The sequence below is a fragment of the Alosa sapidissima genome, chromosome 9 (genome assembly GCF_018492685.1).
Source record: "Alosa sapidissima isolate fAloSap1 chromosome 9, fAloSap1.pri, whole genome shotgun sequence".
Classification (NCBI taxonomy): domain Eukaryota; kingdom Metazoa; phylum Chordata; class Actinopteri; order Clupeiformes; family Clupeidae; genus Alosa; species Alosa sapidissima.
In genome coordinates, this window is record NC_055965.1 from 17,843,731 (window position 1) to 17,867,594 (window position 23,864).

Below are 23,864 nucleotides of genomic sequence, written 5' to 3' on the forward strand. Positions count from 1 at the left end.
TAGTCAGTCAGTCATTATCAATCACTTTTCTTCATTGCTGGGGCTGTTTATGATCCACTCAGCAACATATCAAAAATATAGAAAATGACGTCATAAGACTGGCAGCCTTAACCCTCTTACCCCCCACAAGCACGCCATATGGCAACTGTGGCAAGGAAAAACTCCCATATTCCAGGAAGAAACCTTGAGCAGAACCTGACTTAAATAGGGGGAGCCCATCTGCTTCTGGCTGGCTGCGCCCTCCAATAGTAGCAGATGTAGAATAATCTGAAAAAGTAGTCTACAGGATAAGATGAGTTAACTAAAAGCTTTCCTGTACAGGTATGTTTTCAGATCTTTTTTAAAAATATTTACTGAACTCGCCTGCTTGATGTACAGAGGCAGGGTGTTCCATAGTTTGGGGGCATAATGGATAAAAGCAGCTTCTCCACTTTGTTTGTGGAGCACTTTGGGTACGATTAAAAGATTAGAATTGGATGATCTAAGTTTCCTTTGTGGTTGATAAGATATTAAAAGCTCAGAGATATATGAAGGTGCTATGCCATTCAGAGCTTTGTAAGTAATTAACATAACCTTAAAATCAATTCTATAGGAAATAGGGAGCCAGTGCAGTTCAGCCAACACAGGGGTGATGTGTTCTCTCTTCTTAGTCTTAGTTAAAAGTCTAGCCGCAGAGTTCTGTATGAGTGCCAGTTTCTTTAGATGTTTTTTGGGAAGACCAGTGAAAAGTGCATTGCAGTAGTCTAACCTGCTAGAGATAAAGGCGTGAATTAGTTTTTCTGCATCTTGTTGAGTTAATAAGGGCCGCACTTTGGCAATGTTTCTCAAGTGGAAATAGGCTGTCTGAGTAACTTTACTGATATGGGGCTTAAAACTTAACTCTGCATCTAAGATGACACCGAGGCTTGTTACTTTTGGTTTGACCTGGTGCGCCAAGTTCCCCAGATTACTAAGAATATCTCGCTTTAGTTATGGTCCAACCAGAAGTACCTCTGTTTTGTCATCATTTAGTTTCAAAAATGTTTTGCTCATCCACTGATTAATGGAGGTTAGGCATGTAGTGAGGGAGCAAAGGCCATCTGGGTTAGTTGGCTCCACAGAAATATACAATTGGGTATCATCTGCGTAGCTGTGGAAGTTTACATTATGCTGACTTATGACGTTTCCCAATGGAAGCATATATAGAGAAAATAGCAGGGGACCAAGGCAGCTCCCCTGGGCCACACCAAAAGGCAAGTCATGTTTTTCAGATACATGATCTCCTAGACTGATATAAAAATCTCTGCCAGTAATGTAGGTTTGAAACCAGTTTAGAGCAATGTTTCCACCAGTTTAGAGCAATGTTTCCTTAAAGGAGAATTCCGGTGTGATATTGACCTAAAGTGTATTGAAACATGATACCGAGTGTGAACGTATGTCTCATAGCCCATCTCGACTTGTCCCCTGCACTCCAAAATCTGGCGCTAGTTAGCCGATGCTACCAACAACTTTTTCAGTAGTGGTGCTTCGGCATCGGGCTAGCCATGCAAATAAATCACTGTTTTACACCCATTTACGAGGCTCAATGTATCTCCACACTTCATTGGTAGACTTCCTAGGGCCCTGACATTTAAAACGAGACATTGAGAACTTTGAAAAAGCACTGGTAGTTTACTTACAAGACGATTTATACAGACAGTATCTTCACGAAGTTTAACGTTTGCAGCCATCTTGAATTTAGTCACGATAAGTCGAGCAACGAGTAAGAATGAACAGGTATGATAAGGGATCAGATTCCAAAAATAATTCAGTGGAAATGCATGGATTCCAGTTTCTTCCAGTAGCAGCAACTGGAATCCATGCATTTCCACTGAATTATTTTTGGAATCTGATCCCTTATCATAGCTGTTCATTCTTACTCGTTGCTCGACTTATCGTGACTAAATTCAAGATGGCTGCAAACGCTAAACTTCGTGAAGATACTGTCTGTATAAATCGTCTTGTAAGTAAACTACCAGTGCTTTTTCAAAGTTCTCAATGTCTCGTTTTAAATGTCAGGGCCCTCGGAAGTCTACCAATGAAGTGTGGAGATACATTGAGCCTCGTAAATGGGTGTAAAACAGTGATTTATTTGCATGGCTAGCCCGATGCCTAAGCACCACTATTGAAAAAGATGTTGGTAGCATCGGCTAACTAGCGCCAGATTTTGGAGTGCAGGGGACAAGCCGAGATGGGCTATGAGACATACGTTCACACTCGGTATCATGTTTCGATACACTTTAGGTCAATATCACACCGGAATTCTCCTTTAATATATGATGATCCTCCTGTCCTAATGTTGTCTGTGGGAGAGGAAGTGTGTATGTGTGTGTGTGAGAGTGTGTGTGTGTGTGTGTGAGAGAGAGAGAGACAGAGAGAGAAAAATACAAATCATGAACTTCTTAAGATAGTGGCATATGTTGGTTGCAGGAAAAAAGTGTGTTTGTGTGTGTGTGTGTGTGTGAGAGAGAGAGAGAGATAAAAATCATGAACTCCCTAAGATAGTGGCATATGTTGGTTTCAGGGAAAAGTGTGTGTGACACTTCACACTTGTTTTATCATCCGTGTGAGTGATTCAAGTCAAACCTATGATCTTGTTGTTGGCCCTTGAGCTTTTGGAACTATTGATTTTCTAGATGATCCCTTTCTAATTGAGTCCCGTCTTAACAGGTTTACAAAGTTAAAGCGTGGAGATGCATACCAGCCAGATGAAGAACAGGATCCTGGGCCTGATGATGTTCAACGTCCTCCTCTTCATCCTGGTGGACATATCCATGAAGTACAGCCACGGCAGGGACCAGAACAGTAAGGTTCGATTCCCGTCGACGCGCTTCTGGAAGAAGCTCACGGTCAGTGAGGCCTTCTGGAACCGTCGGCAGCAGCTGCTCGACCACATACACAACCCGCTCTTCGCGTCGGCAATCGCCGCGGGCAACGACACGCTCATGGACGCCGCCACCATCCCAGCGGGGATACTCGCCTGGATAAACGACACGAGTCCCGAAGACCCCTGCGCACCTGACCACAGCGTGGCGTCGAGAGTGAAGGACTACGATCAGCTGCCGCAGCGCTTTAAGGACTTCCTGCGGTACATGCGGTGCCGGTCCTACCCCATGGTGCTGAACGTGCCGGACCTTTGCCAGGAGCCCCCGTTCCTGCTCCTGGCGGTGAAGTCCCTGTCGCCCCACTTCGACCGGCGCCAGGCAATCCGCCAGTCCTGGGGCCGCGCGGGCACGTTCGCGGGGCATAAGGTCGTCACGGTGTTTCTCCTCGGCAACGCCGCGTCGACGGATCACTTCCCGGACCTGTCGGGGATGGTGCAGCATGAGTCGGCGCTCCACGGCGACATCCTCCAGTGGAACTACCGTGACACCTTCTTCAACCTGACCGTCAAGGAGGTTCTCTTCCTGGAGTGGCTCCACCACAGCTGCCCCGGCGTCAGCTACGTCTTCAAAGGCGACGACGACGTCTTCGTCAACACACACCGCATCCTGAACTACCTGGGCGGGCTCCGGCGCTCCAAGTCCCGGGACCTCTTCATCGGCGACGTGATCACGGGTGCCGGTCCGCACCGCAACAAGAAGCTAAAGTACTACATCCCCGAGAGCGTCTTCCAGGGCAACTACCCACCGTACGCTGGCGGAGGGGGATACATCTACTCGGGCGACGTGGCTATGCGGCTCTACAACGCCTCGCAGAAAGTCTCGTTGTACCCCATCGACGACGTCTACACGGGCATGTGCCTTCAGAAAATCGGCCTGCTGCCAGAGAAGCACAAGGACTTCAAGACATTTAACATTGATGAGAAGTACCGGGACAATGCTTGCATCTACAGCGCTCTCATGCTTGTCCACAGTCGGACTCCACAGGAAGTTATCCAAATCTGGTCCTGGTTACAGGACCCTGGCCTGAGATGTCAGGCTGTGACAAAGGTTGTTGGATAAGACTTGCTAACAACTTTTTTAGTCTTTTAAGTTTGCTGGCAGAACCCACCCCCCCCCCCCCAAAAAAAATAAAAAAAATAAACCAAAGTAAACTCTTTCAAAAACTATAAACTTCTGATGATATTGATGTGTTTGTCAGTGATTGCATGGCATAGCAGAGGAAAAACAACTGTGATCTGGACTCTAAAATATATGTTGTTAGGGTACGTTCAGACTTAGCATCTTTTTCTGACAAAAGAAGTTATGCAGACCGCTTTTTCAGTTTGAAAAAAAAAATCTGCCAGCGGTCTTGTTCCAAAAAGCAGCCGGAAGCGTCTTTTTGCGATAGACAAAGTGACTAACGTTTAGCCAAGAAATCTAGACGCGCCCCTAGCGGCAGCGAATTACATTTGCTGCCAGGGCTAGTCTAGCAACTCTCCGTTGGCTTGTGAGCTCCATAAATCGAAACTTAATCAGGCCAATGAAATCGTGTATAGAGTCGTTAGGTGGGCATAATGATTGATGGCAGAGTTGGCGAACAGTGTGACACGAGTTAAGCTTTTATTAAGTTGGCAAACGTTTGAACTAGCCAACTAGCTCCGCTGGTGGGAAACGCATGGGACTTATAGCGCTGCCACTGTCCTATTGCGTGCAGAGGGAATTTGAAAGACAACTGATTATCCCGCCCCTCGGACTGAGCACTGCGAACGGTGAGTGTCCAGACCCTACATTTTAATGTGGGTCTGGCTCGTCAGGCTAACTAACGTTACGTGTGGGTACAAAATGTCGCGGAAGAGAAAACTCACGTTGGCTATTGCTTTTGGTATGTTATGGTAAAGTTGTGAAGTCATGTCAAACAATTCCCTATGCTCAGACACTAAAACGAGTCTCTCGACCGGTGTTCTGTCACCTTCTCCATTTTTTACTTGGTTGTCAAGGGAAACCACAGGTCTCGGTAATCTGCTTGTGATTGGTCATCCGTAAAAAATACAGCATGACGTATGGCGTTTTTCCACTAGAAGTTGAACATTTCCAGAGCCCATCTACGGAGAGCCTTGGCACTTCCTATTAAGCCCCATTGTATGGAAATTGGTTGCAGTTCCATTAGAATTCCACTGGGGGTGATCGCGGGCGAGTGCAGGTTGAATGGGGGTCTATGGAGCTAGACGGCTAAATGTATCTCTTTCACCTGCTTGTCGTGGAAGAATCGTAGATTTTATTGTAGTTTATGCAGGTTCAATATAGATTTTAGATCAAAAGTTGAATGAACGAGTACTTATGTACTTTTCATTTCTTACAGGTTGGGTCATTGTTGCCCATATCACGCTAGCATTGTGCTAATGAATGACGTCATTGACATATTTGAAAGACTTTTTAGAAGACTTACGTGACTTCAAAAAATATAAGAATCAACAGTGTGTATTTTTCTTTGCCTCTCCTAGCGAATGCAACATTCAAATTACTACTCAAAAAATTATATACAGAGAAAAGTGGATATTGAGGGGTAAAGCTCCATAGACCTCCATGCATTCTGCACTCGTGGACGAGCGCCCTCATGTGGAACCTTTCAAGTAATTTGAGTATTGCATTCGAAAGGAGAGGCAAAGAAAATACACTTGGTTGAGTATTATATTTTTTAAAGTCACTTAATTGCTCTAAAAAGCCTTTCAAATGTGTCAATGACGTCATTCATTAGCACAATGCTAGCGTGTTATGTGCAACAACGACCCAACCTGTAAGAAATCAAAAGGACATAAGTACTCGTTCATTCAACTTTTGACCTATAACCCATGTTGAAGTTATACAAACTACAATCAAATCTGAGATTTGTCAACGACAATCAGGTGAAAGAGACCAATTTAGCTGTCTAGCTCCATTGACTCCCATTCATTCTGCACTCATGGCGATCGCCCCCAGTGGAACTCTGGTGGAACTGCATCCAAAATTCGGTACAATGGGACTTAATACGGAGTGGCAAGGCTCTCCGTAGACGGGCTCTGGTCTACTCCATAGGGTTATAATGTAACGGACGCCGGCAGCTGAGAAAAAGACACTTAGTCTGAACGTAGGCCTACCCTCAGAGCACTTTAAAAGTAACGTTTTGGATGCTTGTGAAGTAGGGTGGATTGGCTTCTAGTAGCATACACACTTGAGGGCAAGTTCACTGTCTCATTGGTTGTTTGGTTTAGCCAGGGTATTTATTTGATCTAATTATAGTTTTTTATTATTATTATTATTATTATTAGTTATTTTATAATTGCCTTGTGTAGCCTACCATTTTGCCTTGTATGGACAATGCTTGTGACTTTGGACAGCAAATGGACAATACTTGTGAATGTGAACAATACTTGTGATAAGTGGCTGGCTTCTCTCCCCTTATTCTGCTAATTTTCTGGTCATCATTACGTTGACAGTCTCTCTTACATGTCTTTTGTGATGTGATAACTTTTTCAAAATGATATTTCGTTTTCCGAAATTTGTATGTGTGTATGAAAGCTAATGGGTAATCTTTTCACACTCCCCCCCACTTTTGAATTCACTTTCAAAAAGTTTTATTTGAATTAATTGTTCATTTTGAGAAATGTTAATACACTGGAATTAAAAAAAATCTGTTTCACCGCCCCCAAAATCTCTGATTGAGTGTGTTGGATAATTTATTGAGGAAAACTCTGATATCGCTCTTCAATAAATGTAATAAATTCCTCAATGAATAAGAATTAATAGTAGGGGCGGTAGTAGTGTAGTGGTTAAGGAGCTGGGCTAGCATGCAGTAGCCTGAAAGTCGTGGGTTCAATTCCCACCTTCCATAGTGCCCTTGAGCAAGACAGGCACTTAACCCTTAAAGGTGTAGGTTTTTGAACATTCTAAGTTCCGCAACAATTGAAGGTTCTAAAATTCTATGTTGAATTCAATGAACCCAGATATTCTTTAGAACGTTCATTTCCCAACATTCCCATCACACCGGTCTGACGGTACTCCTTTAAGGGTTAACCCCCAAGTTGCTCCGGGGACAATGTAATCCCTTGAAATATACTTGAAGTCACTTTGGACACAACAGTGTCTGCTAAATGAATAAATTTAAATTATCCAGCTACACATCAGTTCAGATGCAAAACCCTCTAAATCCGTCTGACCACTTTTCTTTTAAATGAGCATTTAAATTCAGGCTCCTATAGGTTTTTGCCTATAAATTGATATTTCAGACCAGGAAGAGAGTGGTATTTAGTGGGTTTAGAAGTTAAATTATTTGATTAGCGTATACTATGTGTAGAGAGCATCCCCTCACCATCTTTATCTCATTTTTGACATAGGTGGCATTTAGAGGCTTTTGCATCTGAACCCTTCAAATGTAAATTATCCAGCTACACATCAGTCAAATCAATTGCTATTTAGTTTTCCAGGTAGTCAGCAGAGAAGACAGGACAAAATATCCTTCTCTCACTTGTTGTCTTTCCGCACACACAAACACAAGAAATGCTGTATTGTAACAACTGAGTCATCAGGTGTTGTAGGCCTATGCATTTACCTAAATTCAAATAGACTTCAGGTGGGTTGGTGGTCTTGACAGCCTGCTTAATGTTTGTCTTCGAAGAGCCTAAAAGGCTGATGTGTGTGAGTGTGTGCTTTTCTGAACATGACAAAGAGATTAAGCCTTATTTTTTTTTAACAAAATAAATAAAGTCTATAAAACATGTTTTATTGTGGTGTGGTAGGCAATTCAACTACAACAAACCGGTATATAGGGTAGCCTACATTTTACAGAATGACTGTTGTGGTCTGCATTGTCACAACAACATAATTAAATGCAAAGTGCCCTGGAGCTGGAAATGTTTCCTTAATATATGATAATTCTGCTGTCTGTGAGAGAGGAAGTGTGTATATGTTTGTGTGTGTGAGAGAGAGAGAGAGAGAGACAGAGAGAGAGAGAAAAATCAAAATCATGAACTCCTTAAGATAGTGGCATATGTTAGTTGCAGGGGAAAGTGTGTTTGTGTGTGTGTGTGTGTAATGGCCTCCTTACACCAAACAACTTTGACAAGATTTGGGAAAGATTCTTCAAAGACTGGAGTCTTTTGAGTAAAGCTTGAATGGGGGGCATTAATTAAAAGACTACAATCTTTTAAGAATCTTTCCCAAATCTTGTCAAAGTTGTTTGGTGTAAGGTGGCCATAAGAGAGAGAGAAATAGAAATCATCAAGTCCTTAAGACATAGCGCCATCTTTTGGTTGCAGGGAAAAGTGTGTGTTTGTTGGTTGGGTAAACGCGAGATGGTTCGGCTCTTCATAGGTGAAGGCAGTCTGAGACTGATTGGCAGTGGCAATATATTCCACGTGTGCTAACCAGCCCACTGGGAAGACATAGAAGCATCTCAAACAAAACACAGATACCCGCTCATAGAAAATCGTTGACGTCTGACTTAGAAGTCAAACGTGTGAAATAAACGCACATCAAAATGTCACAATTCGTCTTGGCAATAATATACTCTTTATTTGCCTACGGACCAATGGTGATATGCGATGTTATGGTAAGTTAATAGAGTTCAAGTGCAACTCTCCGTTTAACTCAAGAAATAAGCCTTGCTCTACTGCGCACCAATGGCGTTTTAAGAGCTTTTTGCATTAACATAACTAAAACTGCGTGGGCATGGATGGGAGGAAAAAATAGTTGAAATGTCATATTAAACGTGATGAAAACGACTTCCTGTTATTTTTCTTTCATCCGTGTCTCTCAGACCAACAAGAACGAACCCAGTAACACATCTTCTGGTAAGTTATTTTTAAGCATTGGACCCGAAGTGTCTAACCCACCAGGATGCACCTACCTACTTTGTTGTTCTTTTGTGTTGGTGTAGGCTACATAGCCCTGAAATTAGCCTGTTTAATTTCGGGAAGTTTTAAGTTTCTGAAATGTTGTGACTATACTCCAAACATGTTTAGGCTATTGCAAGACCGTGTGGGGAAAAAAAATAATAATATAGGTTTTATGACCGACGTCTCTGTATTTTGAGTAGGGCCTAGGCCTTTTTAAGGAAGTCTACCCTTTTACTATTCACTTCTCTGGTTTCATTTGAAGCTCTGTCTGTTGAATTTTGTTTAATGATTTTTCAACATCTGTTTTTTTTTTTTTTTTTTTTTTTTTTTTTTTAGGGGGGTCTTCCAACAAAGATCGAAATGCATTCTTTGCACTGCGAAGTTGTCACCAGGTTCTCCGTGGGGACAGCGGTGAATTCTTCTCTCCGGACTATCTGTGTTCTAACCCGCCCCTGTGGTGCAACTGGACCATCCAGGTGTCTCCTGGGAAACGCGTGCACCTGCAGCTGGAGGACTTCACGCCGGCCAGCACCTGCCACCTGAAGAAGGACCAGATCCACCTGGACGAGTCTACGGGAGGGGGCCTGGGGCCCATGTTGGGGCCTACGGGTGACCACCGCATCCTGGAGAAGTGCTGGAAGAAGGCAGAATACACGTCACTCTCCAGTACCATACACGTGGTTCTGCTCATCTCCCGGACGCCTGACCCACCGCTCAGGGGGTTCTACGGACGCTTCAGGTCCCTCGGCGGTACCGAGGAGTCCCTAAAGAACGGCGCAGATGACACGATGAACACCTCAGACTCTGAAGTACATGAGAAGCGAGAGCAGTCTGAAGTCCACCGCAAACACAGCAAAATTGAACTGCCTCGTGTACCAAATCCAAGAAGCGTCTCTGAGAAGACATCTTCACCCACTGAGGAGCCTCAGGTTAGTTATTCTTCTGATCAGAATCATTCCCCCAACACCAAAACAGCAGGTGGCGGCCATTTTGTTTCCCCAGCCCCTACATCCATGTCCAATGAGCTTCCCTCAGGGCCAGAGAACCTGGAAGGTGAGGGGTTGGAGAAGGGGAGCGTCACCTGGCAAACTGTTAGAGGCCACTTAGGAGAGGCACCAGATGGAGGAGGAAGAGAAGGAGGAGGAGGAGGAGGAGGAGGAGAAGAAGAAGAAGAAGAAGAAGAAGAAGAAGAAGTAAAGGTATCTCTCAAGCATTCTCTGACTCCTGATGCCAACTCTGTGTTGACGGGGAAGAAGAAGATTGACCGTCCGCACGCCGACAGCCCCAGTATTGTCACCGAGTCACCTCTGGCTGTCACTACTACAACACAAGGAGAGGTCGATACAAATATTCCGAAGCCCAAAGTTGAAGCTTCAAAGAAAGCTGAAACTGAGGTCGATTACAAAGGTATAAAATTATTTCACATTTTTTTTGTCTTCTGTTTTAAACGTCTAGAAAAAGATTTGGTTAATGTTTGTTCCCTATATTTATGTTCACGTACAGATCATTTAATCCAAAGCAAAAGTATAGGACAGACACATTTTTGTTATATAGGAACTTCAAGGTGGACTCACTGACTTGCTGATTTTTACCTCTTGTCTTGGTTTCCAATCAATCTGATGTCACCCCCTTACACAGAGAGAACACTTTCACATCAAACCCACAGGAATATCACCCATCATCCACACTTACCGGGAGGTGAGATTCCCCAGAAGTTATTTACATAAAGCACAAACAGTAAAAATAATAGAATTTTTTGTTTTGTTTTTAGAAGTGTGTGTGTTGGCGCTTTTTGATGATGTCATTACTTTTGGGGGTTCTTCTCAGCGTTTCTTTTTGAGGTGTCGGTGGAGGTGGCCTTGAGTCCGCAGACTGGGGAGGGTTGGGACCAGCGGGCGACCACTCTACTGACCACACTCAAGAACATGGTGAGACTTATGGATCACCTATAAGATCACTCTGTTTGGATCACTCATAGGAACCTACCTCTTCCCTTATCTCGATCACTCATAGGACTTATGGATAAGATCACTCTGTTTGGATCACTCAAAGGACTTATGGATAAGATCACTCATAGGAACCTACCTGTCTTTCCTTGTCACTCAAGAACATGGTGAGACTTATGGATCACCTTTAAGATCACTCTGTTTGGATCACTCAGGAACCGGCCTCTCTTTCCTTATCTCTTACCTCTGTCACTCGAGATTTAAGAATTAATTTGTCACATGCATAATTTGTGGAACAAAAAGCAGTGAAATGGGGATTGCGACTGCAACTCCCAGCTGTGCAAAGTTTAATTATATCAAAAAAGTAAGAAGATAGAAAACAGAAGGGGGGTGGGGAATAAATAAAATGTAAAAAGTGTATGAAGGGGGGGGGGGGGGGGGATTATGCATTCATTGTCAGTATGGCTTGGGGGAAAAAAAACTTCTTCTTAGTCTTTCTGTTCTGGCCTTTTGAGATCGACGCCGCTTTCCAGAGGGCAACCATTGAAAAATGTTATGGCCAGTGTGATGACAGTCCTTTAAAACCCTTTTTGCCGTTAACGTTAGCCTACGTTGTGTCAGTGTAACGTAGGCTACTCTTACAAATAATACAAATATTTGGCTTACAGACATCTGCTCTGTTTTGTCTTGTACGTGACAAAGTCTCCTGGTTCAATTGTTTCCAGTTTCATAGAAGCGAGGGTGTTAATTTTGCAGTAACTACAAAGTCCAACCAAGTATAGGCCAAGGCATCACGTTGATGTTTCTCCACTTGTTCTTTTCACATATCTGGCAGTAGTAGTGAAAAGGGATAGGCTACCAGTTCAAAAGGAGGCCTACAGTTGTTTTATACAAATAGGATCGCTATGACCGTGATGTAGAGGGCAAGAAAATAATAGCAGTCTCTCATGTATCAGGTCAAAATTGCTCATGATTTGCAGGTAGCAACTTACAAAAGAGGTAGCTATTGCTAACCATAATGGTAATGATAACTATATTACTAGGCCTAGTAAAATATTCAAATATTTAGTGTTAACCTTACTCGGCACTGAAACCTGTCAAACGTCTTTCACATCCATCACATGAATTAAAATGGATTAAATATTTTCATTTCTGAGCACCACAAAGTCAGACCTCAGCACCCCCCCCGAAAAAAAAAAAATCCTGATTGTGCCCCCCCAAGAATTTTTGCTTGCATGACGCCCCTGGATGTCAGCATTTTCATTAAATTTCATTAAAGTAGGCTGCCTCATCGTTGTTGGAGATGAGTCCAATCACTACTGTGTCATCCGCAAATTTGACAATGGAGTTGGAGTTTTAAATGGCTGTACAATCATGGGTGTATAGGGAATAAAGCAGGGGACTTAAAACACATCGTTGAGTGTGACTGTATTTGACACATAGCTCCCAATCTTCACCGCCTGTGGCCTGTCCATCAAAAAGATGAGAACCCAGGAGCAGAGAGATGTATTAAGTCCTAGATGTTTGAGCTTGGTGACTAAAATGTTTGGCACAATGGTGTTGAAGGCTGAGCTATAGTCAATGAACAGCGGCGTGCGTAAATCCCCTTCACTTTGTCCAGGTGGGAGAGAGTGGTGTGGAAAACATGGGATATGGCATCATCAGTACTCCTATTGGGTCGATAGGCAAACTGAAGGGGGTCTAATGAGCCAGGTGTTGATGAACATATAAAATATTTTACCAGTCTCTCAAAACATTCAATCACCACTGACGTCAAGGCTATAGTGCGGTAATCATTTAAGCTGGCTGGGTTGGTCTTCTTGGGCACAGGAATAATGGATCTTTTTAGGCACCTAGGAACTACAGTTTGGGCTAGAGACAGATTGAAGGTTGTTATTAACACTCGTGCAAGCTGGTCAGCACATGATTTTAACAACCGCCCAGGAAGGCCATCTGGGCCAGCGGCCTTTCTGCTGTTCACTAATCTAAGTGCTCTCCTCACGTCATGCTCAAAGACGGAGATTGACTGGTCTTCGGGCAGATCGCACATAGCAGCGTTGTTAAAACTGGCTGCAGGGCTAACAGCGTAGTTGTGACAATGTTCGTCATTGACCTCAAAGCGTGTGTAAAATAAGTTCAAGTCATTTACCAGTGTAGGGTCCACATCTGCCGAGGTGGAACTCAAGAACATGGTGAGACTTATGGATCACCTATAAGATCACTCTGTTTGGGTCACTCATAGGAACTTACCTATCTTTCCTTATCTGTCACTCAAGAACATGGTGAGACTTATGGATCATCTATAAGATCACTCTGTTTGGGTCACTCATAGGAACTTGCCTATCTTTCCCTATCTCTGTCACTCAAGAACATGGTGAGCCTTATGGATCACCTATAAGATTTAATCTCTCATAAGAACGTACTTAGCCTCTATCTTTCCTTATCTGTATCATGAACATGGTGAGAGTTATGGAACACAAGATCTCTGTCTGGATTGGTAAATTTGCTGGCATTGGGATAAATTGTAGTGATTAGATTACTAGAAATCCATACATTTAGTTATGTTACTTCTGGCTAGAATATATGCACACATACTGTACATTCATGAATGCTTACACAATTTACCTAGTCTCTCTATCCTTATCTCTCTATACATGCTGTTTGTTTCTTGTTTTCCTCAGATGAAAGATGAGCTATCGAGCTACGCTCCAAAAACCATATCATCCAAACGAATTAAAAGGTGAGTTTCAGTCTGTCTGTCTTCACGTTACTGACTGCTCCTTTGTGGATCTCGTAGGTGTAGAGAAATGGGGAGAGGCCTAAACTGGTATCACAAGGGCATCTTTAGTAAAGTAACACTTTAGTCCAATGACACTTAGAAAATGTAGAAAGAACTTAATGAACAGCTTTTTCTGTTGTTGCTTATTTATACAGCGCCTTTTTTCGAACTCCCTTGTGGTAAAAATAAATTATTAATCCACAAAGAGACAAAAAGAAGCACACAGGCAAGCTGACTGTACGGTAGTGTACAAAGCTTTATTCATGACACCAGAGACAGGTTAGTCTGTTGTAGACATACCATTATTCATAGGGCTAAACAGGGTATTCTTGATGGATTGCATATAATGGAAGTAAAAAAGAGCTGTCATGATAAAGTTCATTTTAAGAATGCTGACTCCCTAAGGTGGTTGACCTCAGAGGTCAAGAACAAGAGAAACCCAAAATAACTCCTTGTAATGATCATCCTTGTGATGGCTACATTTAAAGTGTAGCCTGTTGGACAACAACAACCCGAGTAGACATTTAAAAGCTAAAGTGTAGTCTAATTACAGGAAATTTCCCCACACGCCACTTATACCAGATACCATACTAGATACCATACACCAGTGACAATGAAGGAAGGGGGGGGGGGGGGGTTGTCTGAGCCACCATGGTGTACAGGGTTTAACCAGAGCTAGTCGGTTTTCTGTTTTCTCCTTATGTCTTGCTCCAAAAGTGTACGGTATACTTTCTGTTCATACGCAGGCTCCAATTTGATTTGGCAGTACGGCCAACCTGGCTTTGCTTTATCAGAGCTTTTAGCATGATGTCATACCATCCATATTTTTGCAGGCATTGGTAGAATCTCTCTCTCTCTCTCTCTCTCTCTCTCTCTCTCTCTCTCTCTCTCTCTCTCTCTCTCTCTCTCTCTCTCTCTCTCTCTCTCTCTCTCTCTCTCTCTCTCTCTCTCTCTCTCTCTCTCTCTCAGGTTGAGCTCAGGGGCACTTTTCCTCCTCTGGCTTCATTTCGGGGAGGGGCAGGATGGGGTGCAGTCGCACAGGGTTCTCCACGCAGCAGCGCAGGGGCTCAGGGGGCGCAGTCTGCTCCCTCAAGAGGGCGGCACAGAGGGGGTCGTCGCCTACGTCAGCATTGCAGGTAAGAGCACACCTGGGCACCTGTGGTCACTCGCTGCGTGTGTGGTACATCACCGAACACAGAAAGTGTGATTAGGGACAACAATCTCTAACAATAATGGTGATTATTGTTAACGCAACCTGTTTTTTAAAAGTGTGTGTGTGTACTCCTGTCATATTTACAGTATACCAGACTTTATTCTTGTGTATGCCTCATTGACATTGTCTTCCACAATTGTGGAATTTAGCACTAAAATTGCACAACCAACATACAGTACAACCTACTAACATACATGCAATGGGGTGGTGGGTGTGTATACACACACACACACACACACACACACACACACACACACACACACACACACACACACACACACACACACACACACACACACACACACTCCTCAGATGTGAATGAGTGCGGCACCCAGCTGTCTCAGTGCGACGCCTACGCCGAGTGTGTGAACCGATTTGGCACGTACGCGTGCCGCTGCCGCCCCGGCTACCTGGACAAGTCGCGCACCAGCCCCGGGGGCACCATCTGCATCGACCCTGCCGCCTCCGGTGAGTGTCGTCCCTCCCCTTGTCTGCATCTCACGTCTCACAAATGTGTGTCCTTCCTTTGTCCATAGTCGTAGCATTCTCTCGTTGTTTCAGAGGGAGAGGGTATGTGGAAAAAGGAGTGAAAGGGGCCAGAGGTTATTCAGCATTGCTTTTGTTCTTTTTGTTTCGTTTCATTTGTTTACAGTTACGTTTTACATTCTACAATCTTTAATTTAGCTGAGGCTACTATCCAAAGCAACTTATCAATGAGGAATAACATTCACACTGGAGTCTTGTGCAGTTTAGGTACAGTAAACAGGTAGTGCAATGAAACGTATTCACCAGTAGAGGGAGCCTGATGATGGGGTGCCAGGTTCCATACACAAAATGATGGGGCTTTTTTGGGGGTTATCTATATAGATCGGTATAAAAAGCTTTTACCTCATCATAGTTCCTTTAGCATTAGGATATTATTCTATTGTGAACTGTTTTTCAGTTCTTGTTTCTTCTTTTTTGTTCTGGATTATGTATTTCTGTATTACACCTGTTGTGAATATCACAATATCATAATATCATATATAATATATGATCATGATATAATATTATCTTAAAATATCAACAATATTAACAATAAGGAATAGGCCTACCGTAACCTACAAGTTACAGTGAGTATGAGACCTTAGAATAACAATAAGTACTAGGCCTACCATAACCTACAATACAAGTTACACTGCAGTATGAGACCTTAGGATAACAATAAATACAAGGCCTACCGTAACCTACAATACAAGATAAGCAGACAGAGGATGATGATGTGGACCAGAGTCACATATCACCTACTCTGAGTAAACTTACCCAGGTCCGTCACTAAACCGTGTACATGGAAACCCCATTCACATGGTCTAAAGCGTCACTAAATGTCATCTCCTCTCTGGTGCAGTCACTTAATCACTCACTCTGAGTTCACTTTCACCCAGGTTTGTCACCAAACCACGTACACGGTGGAACCTTATGTAACAAAATGTCAGCTGTCCTCCCTGTTGCAGGCTGTAGCTGGTCGTCTCCCGCCATCCTCCGAGGCATCTACTGCGTCTGCGTCCTGCTCTGCCTGCTCATCGTGCTGCTGCTCTTCGCCCTGGCCGTCATGTACCGCCGTCGCCACCAGGGGGCCTTCCTGCTCCGCTGCCAGAGCCACAGCAACGGGAGCGGCCTGGCGACAGTTGCCGGCGGCGACAACAACAACAATCGCAACGACCACAACAGCGGTAGTGGTGGTGGCTGCCTGAAGATGTCTGCCGTTCGTAACCGGCCGCTGCCCTCGGTGCCACCCCCACCCCCGACACGGCGCATCAAGGACGGTGCGGACGGCGGGGGGTCCCTGGAGCCCCCCTTGCTCAAGTTCGGCCCGCTGCCGCACTCCGACGGGTCCGAGAGCTTGGGGTCGGAGTCCAGAGTGAAGCAGTAATTTCTTTCTTTTTTTTCTGGATCATCCATCTCCCCTCTGAAGACTGGACTGGACCTCTGTAGTTCCATGTGCTCCCACAGACCCATCAGTAGCTTGCGTGTGTTCTCCTGTAATGTTTACTGTTACTCTTTGTTTCCTTACTCATAAATGTCCATTATGTTAATGTTTTTTGCATGTTTTTTTTTTTTTTTATATATTCTGCATATTTTTTAGAAAATATATATAATTTGATTTGGACAACGGTGAATGAACAAGGGTTTACTGCTGTCATTGTTGTATGGTTTTGGTAAGGTTCTTTTGAGCTTGAGTGGGCATTAGTTGTCTTGTGTTTTTGATGGTCTGTCCTAATGAAATTATGGAAATGACTTCCAGCATAGGTTTGGGTGATGAAATTATCTCTCAGATAAAAATAACAAATAAATATAGTTGACCATTCTACGTGTCTTGTTTTTGGTCTTGGTTACTCTCGTGTGTGTGTGTGTGGGTGCGCGCGCACGTGTGCGTGCGTAAATTACACCACATCTGGGCATATGTCATAACTATGTTGTAATAATAATTTATAATTGATATATAGTAACATTTAGTTAATGTTTGCGCTGCTGGGGTTTTATCTATGTTACTTAAAAAAATGTAGTGTAATGTCAGGACATTTTGCTACACTGCGGACACCTAATGTTTTGTGTGTGTGTGTGTGTGTGTGGTTGTGTATCTGTGTATGTGAATTCATGCGTCTACATATGTATACGTGTGTGTGTGTGTGTGTGTGTGCTGGTTCTTGCTAGTTTCGGTGTATTTCTGTCCAGGCCCCGACCGTGAGGCTTCATATTTCAGTTTGTTTGTTAAGCGTTCTGTTATCCATAGAAACCCGCAGCATTGTGGGACTGTCATTTAGACTTGCAGCCGGCACCACAGACCCCCTCAGATTGAGGTGAAGGGGAACCGAAAGAGCATTTGCATAATGTCTGACCGTGAATGTATTCACTTCACTGCAGTCAAAAGCTTTTTTTAAGGTATCCGCAATGAATGCTCTTCAAGCGTGTGTGTGTGTGTGACTTATGCAAGGGTTAATGCATCTCTCCATTATCCACACGTCCACAAAATTAAATGGCACTTGATCCGGGTGCTACTGAAACAGGCTCTTGAAGTGCTTTCTTTTTTTTTTTTTTCACACACACACAGATATGCGAAGACAAGGAAGAATGAGAAATGGTGGAGGACCTGCTTGCCCTCTTCCTTTTGTGAAAAGAACACAGTTTCTAACATTTATACGGGGGGGGAAATAAAATAAATAAAAATGTGAGTGAAATGGAGAGAGAAAAATGTAACCCAGAGAATGGGGCATTGTGTCAAAGGCAGATGATGAAATTCAATAGCCCTTTCCAGCTTATCCTCCAACTCAAACACAGCAATGTTAATCCCCCTGTTTCTGTGTGTGTGCGTGTCTAAGTGTGTAAGAGTGTGTGTGTGTGTGTATGTGGATGTTTAAGTGTGTGTGTGTGTGTATGTATGTGTGTATGTGCATGTCTAAGTGTGTGTGTGTGTGCATACTGGCAGCCCCCGCAGTCATGCCTGTATATGTCTTGTGTATCCGTGGCTGGAGACCTGGGCACTGCTCTCCCCTCTCTGTGTGGGTTTTCAGGGGCTTTCAGTGGCTTGGTCTGATGGCAGAAGCCTTAAATCCATGCATTCATATATGTGTGTGTGTATGTATGTTTGTATCCTCACATTTGGAAGTCTGCATGTGTGTTTGTGACAGTATGTTTGTGTGTGTTTGTATGTGTCTGTTCATGATGGTTTGTGTGTGAGCAACTGCGTTGGCTGTTTGCATGTGCTTGTGTGTGTGTGTTTTTTTTTTTTTTGCGGTGTGTGTGTGTGTGTGTGTGTGTGTGTCTACAGATGCCATTCTTCATACTGCCCCCTTCTTATGCCAGGGACAGGCTGATGAAATTCACCAGTGGTATTATAATCAAAACACTTTGATTTGTCCACTTCTCACATATACATATATTTTCTACTCATAAACTCCTCAATCTCTCTGACTTCAAAGAGCCAAATTGCACAAATCCACTAATTATGATCACACACAATCAATCAAGGTTTCTTAGGCAGATTTCAAGTGAGACTATGTAAAGGGAAAAAAACAACAACATTAGCCTTAATGGGTATTAGCATAAATTAAATAATTATTGTATGGATTATCATTTGATGAGATTCTTCTCTGGGAGTTATAAATAGCCGCAGGGATAAGACTGCAGGTGATGCTGTTTACATTTGGTCTATTCACTTAGAAGATGCATTTACCCAAACCAACATATAGATAGATGGATAGATATCGACATACATTGCTAACAGAGCATAGATAAGCTAAATGGTTGATATGGATGTGTGCCTCCAGGAACTGAAGCATATTCCTGTAGTGTTGTCAGAGCCTTGTTTTACCAGTCGATTTGGGTTTAGTTAAGTAGTCGTTAAATGTCCTATTTCCCATATCTACCTCATGACAATGTTACTATTGCTATAGTGTTATCAGAGCCTTGTTTTACCAGTCGATGTGGGTTTAGTTTAGCAGTCGTTATATGTCCTATTTCCCATATCTACCTCCTGAGTGTTGTACTGTGTTCCCCACAGTGAGCTGCTTAAGTGCAAGGCAAGCTCTTGTTTAAATGGAGTGCTTGTCTAAATAGATTAAAAGGACCATTGAGCTGTCTCAAAACTGTGCACTGGACACACACACACACACACACACACACACACACACACACAGATACAGACACATGCATACACAGATTCAGACACATACAGTGCTCACACACAGATTGGATGCACACTCTCATAAACTCATATTCAAACACACACACACACACAAACACATAGACACACAGACGCATAGACACACAGACGCAGCGGCACACATACACAAACACACACTCTAACTTAAGTGCCATGGTCCTGTTGTGGCCTTAGTGTCCAGATGGCTTCCCTGTACCAACAGAGGCATGGGTGGCATACACAGTGGGGAGTGTGTGTATGTGTGTGTGTATGTGTTTCTGTCTCTTGTGTTTGTGTGTGCATGGTAGTCTAGTTATGTGGCTTTGTGCGGACATATGTATGTGTGTGATAGTTTTGTATAACAATGAAGGTTTATGCATATGTGTGTGTGTGTGATAGTGATGTATAGAAAAAAAGGGTCTGTGTGTGTGTGAGAGAGAGAGAGAGAGAGAGAGAGAGAAAAGAGAGTTTCTGTCTGTTCCTATATTCATCTCTAGCAATCATGGCGACAGGGTGGTCGCCATGCAGACCTCCACACATACACACACACACACACACACTCACACACACACACACTCCTGAGCCCAGACCGCAGTAATAGGCTTACAGAGTCTAATCCACAGCAGTGTGCGGCTGTCACACGGCCAGTCTGCTGACCTGACTTTATTCTACTGCCCACTACTTGTGCCCCCCGCACCGCACACACACATACACACGCACACACACACACACACACACACACACACACACACACACACACACACACACATACACACACACCACACACACATACATATACACACACACATGACCACACCCACACACATATAAACACACACACACAGTCACAGAGAGAGACACTAATGACCACACACACAGGCAGACAAATACATGAATGAGTGCTGCGCTTGTCTGCAGCACCACACCGCACTACTTAAGCTGGAGGCCAAGGTCCGCAAGAGCAAAGGTGTACACACACACAAACACACATACACACACACACACATAGACACACATAGACACAAATGACCACACATACAGGCAAACACACACATGAATGCCCAGACATACTCACACACACATGACACAGACACACACCTTCATCTATCAGACACAAGACCACACACACACACACACACACACACACAGACTTATTCATAAAGAAACTCACATACACATTGTCACCTAAATGGTCTGATTTTACCCATATAGATCACACATGTAAACCTGCGAATGTGGCAGGACGTATATAATTACATGTGACACATATATGCCTTTTTAATACACATGTTTACACAGTATATACCTATGCTGCGCACAGAGGCGTATCAAGCTTTTTAAAAGTGTGGGGGTTGTGGGATAGGAAAATGAAACAATCTGGCTAAATTATAAATAACTCCCTACAGGGACGTTGTAAGTATTTTCTGAGAGGGGTGCGGACTATATTGGTGTCTGGGAGTTTCTCCCCCGAAAAAAAATTGAAATTCTGATTGCTAAAAACACCATTTTAATGCAGTTTGGGAGGGACAGAAGAAGCAGCGCCCCTCATATGTGTGGCTCATGTGACATATAGGCCTACATGATCTACCTGCTATCACTTCACTATTTGACACTACCCTACATGGAGACATATCTCATGTTATAAATCAAGAAATCATTTCAGAAATTATGTTTTGTGCATATGGGTTAGCAGGCTACAATAAATTGCCTAACAGACAGCAGCAGACGTATGGCCATAAGCTGTCAAAGCAAGTTTCACGTCTAGCACGTCAAAAGTTACAAGGCAAAATGCATTTTTGCTAATTGCAGTGACCCTAGAGGTCAAAGGTCACAACATTTCTTCGGCATTCACCTGATGGGGTCATGAGTCCATGTACCAAGTTTGGTTTTGATACATGCAACGATTGCTGAGATATGAGCTCACTTCCTGTTTGGCGGCTTCGCCACAAATTTCGATTGGATGTGACGGGCGAACGCTTCTATCAATTGTTACAGAAATAAATGAAGTGACAAGGCATAGTCTGAAGATGGTCTGTGCCAATTTTGGTGAAGATCAGATAAAATTTGTGACCTGTGCGAAATTGTTGGTGTTTTTGATCAAATCAAATATGGCGGCCGAATAAATTATATTGATGTGACAAGTTGCCCTCAGTTGACCTAAGGACCTTTCACAGTATTATCAGACACCACTAGTACCATTTAATTCTAAGCACAGCAGCAGCTACAGGCCAAAAGGCATGTTTGTGAATTACAGCGCCCCTAGAGGTCAAAGGTCACCAAATTTCTTGAGGGTCTTCCTGATGGGGTCATGAGTCAATGTACCAAGTTTGGTTTTGATACATGCAAGGGTTGCTGAGATATGAGCTCACTTCATGTTTGGCGGCTTTGCCGCAAATTTTGATTGGCTTTTACGGGCGAATGATAACACTTCCGAAGACAGAAAGTGATAACTTTTGTGAGGCTTGGTCTGAAGATGATCTGTGTCAAATTTGGTGGGAATCAGAGAAAGTATGTGACCCCTGATACATTTTAAGTGTTTTTGATGAAATCCAAAATGGCGGAAAATCCATCATGGCGGAAAATGACGTCATAGGGTGCGTTGAACTCGGCTTGGTCCAAGGATTCCAACAATACTTTTGAAAATCGGACCAATAGGTCAAAAGTTACGTGCATGAACGTACGTCCAACTTTGGCCTGTTGGTGGCGCTAGAGGGTTGGAGTTGCCGACATGAAACTTGGTGACATGAATCATGGGACCGTCCCCAATCAGTGTGCCAAATTTCCCAACTTTTTACCATACAGTTCTATGGGCTGCCATAGACTCCCATTGCATATAATAATAATAATAGGAAAACTATTTCTACAGCTATTTTACAGCTTCGCTGCTTGGCCCCCAATAAATTGCGTTGCATATAGCCAGCTTAATTAATGTCAATTTAAAGATTATGATTAGCAGTTTCTATGCATTTTTCCATTGATAGTTACAGGAAGCCACGTTGTTGTTTAAACTATTGTTGCTTCTAGCCCACGTTACCTCCAGTTTCACTTGCTGCAGGGACGCACACATTGCATGAGCGCTCATAAGCTTTCTATCTCCGATGTAGAACTCAAATGTGTCTTGACGCCGCCGTTTGTAAGATCAGATCAAATAAAACATTCTAAATGGAACGCGATGTAATTAAGCTGTTCCTTTCCAAGCGTCTTGGAGACGTACTGTATGTGTGCTGACTGGGCTATGTCTATATAGTTGATGACACCAAATGAATAAGTATGCTGCAAATGAGCAGATGTGTGAAGCACCGGGCATAACTTAATTTCGCGGCTACGTGGACCATTAGGTTAATTGTTGAGGAGGCCCATAGTTTGAGAAAAGCTGCAGATCATAGGCAGAGAAAGCATAATGCTCTGAGAACAGTAGCCAAAGGTTTTCCTGCAGAAACAGGTGCCTTGGTGCACGGACCCCGCTTTCACTTTGACTCCCTGCATTGTGACAAAAACTGTCAGTCAGACAGTGAATTTTGGTTTATTAAATTAGCATAATGCGGTAACAATTTCAATTCTATCTGAAATCTGCTCACTGCAGACGTTACAATGCAGACCAAGCAGCAGCATAGCCTTGAAAGACGCACACTTTTAATTTGATCAGAGCGGCTCTGGTTCTTCACCTAACTTGATGTGATTGGCTGGATGACCGTTCAATCAAATTAACAGACCTATTTGTGTCTCTGTGTGTGCGTTATAGATACGGTTCCAACTCTTTACGGGAGCGTTTATTTCCATATTTTACTTTCAATTTAATCTGACAAAAAGTGTGGGGGATAGAATCGTGTTCCAGCAAAACTGTGTACGTTATAACACCCACATCCCCCACTACGCGCCTGGCTGCGTATACCGGTATGTACTCAATGTAAAAGGAAAGCATGTGCATACAAAATCATACATTTATTCAAAATGTACTGGCACTACAAAACACGAGGCATTTTCTAATGAAATGATTAAATTGACAATATAAATAAACAGATATTCATATGATAAAGCCACCATATTGAACAACTATATGAGGCAGTGCCAGATATTATCGTGTGTGTGTGTGAGAGAGAGATCAGCTCCAGATGTGATCTCAGTGCCCACTCCACAGCTTTGTCTCACACACACTGAGCCCTCAGCATGGGTTACACACAGCAGGCCTGTAAACACACACACACACACACACACACACACATATACCCATGCAACACACACACACACAGACAAACATAAGCTATTATACATAAGCTTCACTCTTGTTCATGTGAATGAATTTGTGTGTGTGTGTGTGTGTGTGTGTGTGCAGCTGTTTAGTGTGTCTGGACTGTGTGGGGGGTGGGGGGGGGGGGGTGTAGTTGCACTAACAGCTCTGACAAAGACAGCAGTCCGTTCCCCTGTCTTGACCCTGACCTGAAGGTCGGAGGAGGAGCAGGTAAAGGTGGGGAGCGAGCCGCCGCTCTCATCCC

At 43.4% G+C, this 23,864-nt stretch overlaps 2 protein-coding genes across 3 annotated transcripts; both read left to right on the top strand.

Annotated features, from left to right (window-relative positions):
• Positions 1–2,270: 2,270 nt before the first annotated feature.
• On the top strand, positions 2,271–4,428 carry LOC121718614 (N-acetyllactosaminide beta-1,3-N-acetylglucosaminyltransferase 2-like). Its single transcript, XM_042103691.1, has one exon. The coding sequence runs from the start codon at positions 2,712–2,714 to the stop codon at positions 3,960–3,962; it is 1,251 nt and encodes a 416-aa protein (XP_041959625.1). The 5' UTR covers positions 2,271–2,711; the 3' UTR covers positions 3,963–4,428.
• Positions 4,429–8,144: 3,716 nt separating this feature from the next.
• zgc:66455 (uncharacterized protein LOC393502 homolog) lies at positions 8,145–17,040 on the top strand. Of its 2 annotated transcripts, none has more exons than XM_042103609.1 (9): positions 8,145–8,466; positions 8,674–8,707; positions 9,089–10,159; positions 10,391–10,450; positions 10,580–10,680; positions 13,380–13,438; positions 14,447–14,613; positions 15,003–15,158; positions 16,166–17,040. In XM_042103609.1, the coding sequence occupies exons 1-9, from the start codon at positions 8,395–8,397 to the stop codon at positions 16,600–16,602; spliced, it is 2,157 nt and encodes a 718-aa protein (XP_041959543.1). In that variant the 5' UTR covers positions 8,145–8,394; the 3' UTR covers positions 16,603–17,040. The 2 variants fall into 2 exon arrangements, with proteins under 2 accessions (XP_041959543.1, XP_041959545.1); XM_042103611.1 differs by having other exon boundaries at positions 8,147–8,466; positions 16,184–17,040.
• The last annotated feature ends 6,824 nt before the right edge of the window (positions 17,041–23,864 follow it).